At 33.0% G+C, this 2,974-nt stretch overlaps 1 protein-coding gene across 1 annotated transcript; it reads right to left on the reverse strand.

Annotated features, from left to right (window-relative positions):
• Nucleotides 1–262: 262 nt before the first annotated feature.
• On the reverse strand, nucleotides 263–2,974 carry LOC134690823 (uncharacterized). Its single transcript, XM_063550924.1, has 2 exons — nucleotides 2,743–2,974; nucleotides 263–1,118 (listed from the first exon to the last, which is right to left on the reverse strand). The coding sequence occupies exon 2, from the start codon at nucleotides 1,104–1,106 to the stop codon at nucleotides 414–416; it is 693 nt and encodes a 230-aa protein (XP_063406994.1). The 5' UTR covers nucleotides 1,107–1,118; nucleotides 2,743–2,974; the 3' UTR covers nucleotides 263–413.

Here is a 2,974-nt window from a genome sequence, read left to right on the forward strand (position 1 = left end):
CGGCCTTCAACAATGAGCAAAGCCCATGCATACCGCAAAGTCAGCTTTAAAAGGTCCTTGGCTTTCAAATGTTGTTCTCAGAAAACTGTTTCAGACAAAAATATGCGAAATGATTCAACAAAGCTATGAATTGTGAAGGGGAGAAAGATGACCTTTGCGCTGATGGGATTCTGATAATATTAAGTCGCCAAATGTCTTTTTTTCTTGTTTTAAAAAATTGAGTGCAATGAATCATCTTATATATTAAAAACATTACACTATATACATGCATATTTCTCTTTTATTAAAACATTTTTATTTTTACAATTTACGAACAATTTTCTTATAAATTCTGTAAAAGGTAATTATTTAAATATTTAATAACGTAACTGTTCAGTTCATGAAATGTCCTTTAATTGGTCTGCTCGAAATATTTAAAAGTCCAAATGTGACAAGAAGCGTTTCTTGGCGGAGAGACTAAGGCTTGAGATTTGTTTAGCAGGAGATTTTTTGACTGATGGAAAAGATCTTTTACGCTTTTCATTGCACCATCCGCATTCCTCACATACGTCCTCCATGCACATTTTGTTGACCTTCAGTGCCCAGCTTCCGACCTTGAAGTGATAATCTTCTTTGTCGGTAAGTTCTTTGGCCAGCATGTAAAAGCAAGCAACTGATTCGCAACTCGGTTTGTCTAGACATGCGCGGACATCTTCTTCTTTATCAACTCCAAAGTTCTTCTGAATATCTTGAACAGCGTCGCTGACGGCATCTTCTTTGTTTGACCTTCGACGATCTTCACCTTCACACCATCCACATGTTTCGCAGATATCGGTCCAGCACATCTTACGTAGTCCAAGAGCCCATTCAACAACCATTTGGTGGTACTCTTCATCATCGGTAAGACCCGAGACAATGTAATAGAAACATCCGACAGATTCACAGTTGTCTTCCTTGGCCATACACTCACGGATTTCCGCTTCCTTGTCCTGACCGAACCCATCTTGAACACTCTTTATAGCATCTTGGATATCCTTTTCCCTGTCGGATCCTCCCCTTTTCAAATGAAACATTTTAGCTTCATATGCGCCGATCATGGCGATCACGACGAAAAGGATAATTTTCATGTTTGTTATTCTCTGAAAATAAACATAAAAGAATTGCAATTTATTCCTTGAAGTAAGCTTAAACAAAAACAAAATAGATATAGGAAGATGTGGTGTGAGTGCCAATGAGACAACTCTCCATCCAAATAACAATTTATAAAAGTAAACCATTATAGGTCAATGTACGTGTATTATTAATCTCAAACTACTAGTATCTGTTTTGAGTTTTAATTTTGGTTGTTGTAAAACATAAACCAGGAACACGAGAGCATCTGTCATCATGCAGTATCATAGTTTATATGAGATAATATCTTATGCAAGTATCATGGCATACGGAAAGTATTCATTGCAGTACCATATGATATGAGATAAAACAATTTACTACACAAAATACGTGTTGATAGATATCTCTAAATCAAGACAATTCAAGCATAAATGTACCCGCTGGTTTTGTTTTTTATAAAAACAAAAAAGTGTTGGATGTTATCAGAATTTTATGGATTTTGTATTAAGCAATTCAATTTTACTAAATATTACGCATTGCCAACTGTAATTTGATACGTTTTCTGTAGAACACTTCGCTACTCCCCGCATAAAAAAAGAACAGTCATATTTTGAAAACTCTCGCCTAGTCTCGCGTTTTAGACTTTCAGAGTCGTCCTGAACATACATTAACTATTTGCCACTAGAAATTAATCAACCAATAATCGATCAATCAGAAAAAATTCAAATGGAATAGAGATGTGTTGTGTCCAACTGAGTTTGCGCTATACGATGATATACTATAATAATGATACTATAAGCTTATCTTAATTGATTTTTTTTATAATGAAAAAAAAAAATACAAAATATATCAAATAGTATGATGATTAAAAAAAAAACTTTTACGACTTTATAAAAAGTTATTTGTTTCTCACGGAAGGTTGGAAAATAGTTAACTTTTGTTTAAATTAGTGGGAAACAAATGACACTTTAAGGGTCCAGCTAACGCCCTCCAGTGGGTGTGTGATTTTCTTGCTTTGTTGAACACCCATTGGTGGCCTTGAGTTATTTTCTGCTCTTTGGTCGGGTTGTTGTCTCTGCGATACATTCCCCATAATAATGTTCTAGATTGTAACTTATATGTTTTTGTTTTATTGCAAAATTAAACGGTACTTTAAACATGTTTAATTTGCAATATATGAATTAATATATGAATATGTTTTTCATTTAATTAAATTTGTGTGTGTGTGTGTGTGTGTGTATTTAATAATAGGCATCCGTAACTTTTTCAGTATTGAGTTAAAAAAAAATCAAGCAGAAATCTTTTAAAAATTTCGACGGAAAATTAGATTTCTTTCTTTATATATTTGATAATTTTTCATCATTGTAAAGTAAAATTACCATATTGTCTTCTTAATGATATTTTAGATATTTGATTTGATTTAAAGTTTACATTGATTTTTGAATATGATTTTTTTAACATCAAAATATCTCTCAAAATAATGATTTAAACCTTAAAAAAAAAAAAAAAAAAGTGGCAAAAACCCCTACACAGATCATCCTTTTTAAAAGTGTTTTGCCATTTATAAAGATTCTTGTAGAAAAATATAATCCTGATAAGTAAAACACTCATGCAGGTGATAACAGAGTGAACATGATAATCTGAGTTACTTACCGGTTAGAATATGTACGGTGATCAGTGGCTGTCTAATTGTCGGTCTCTGGTCTTACGGACTGGTAATTTCCTTTTATATACCAGACTCGCATGACAACCATCTCATTTACATATTAAAAAAGACCACAGGCTTTGTTAGCAAATAAACGATCGCTCGCGATGATATCTTAAGCAATTAAGTTACCATTGTTATTTTTATGTTGTGTTAAGATTGGCTGGAATTAAAGTCCTG

The sequence above is a fragment of the Mytilus trossulus genome, chromosome 11, assembly GCF_036588685.1.
Source record: "Mytilus trossulus isolate FHL-02 chromosome 11, PNRI_Mtr1.1.1.hap1, whole genome shotgun sequence".
Lineage (NCBI taxonomy): Eukaryota > Metazoa > Mollusca > Bivalvia > Mytilida > Mytilidae > Mytilus > Mytilus trossulus.

Excerpts from the sequence above, each read along its gene's own strand:
- LOC134690823 (XM_063550924.1), bottom strand. The coding sequence starts at position 1,106 with ATGAAAATTATCCTTTTCGTCGTGATCGCCATGATCGGCGCATATGAA.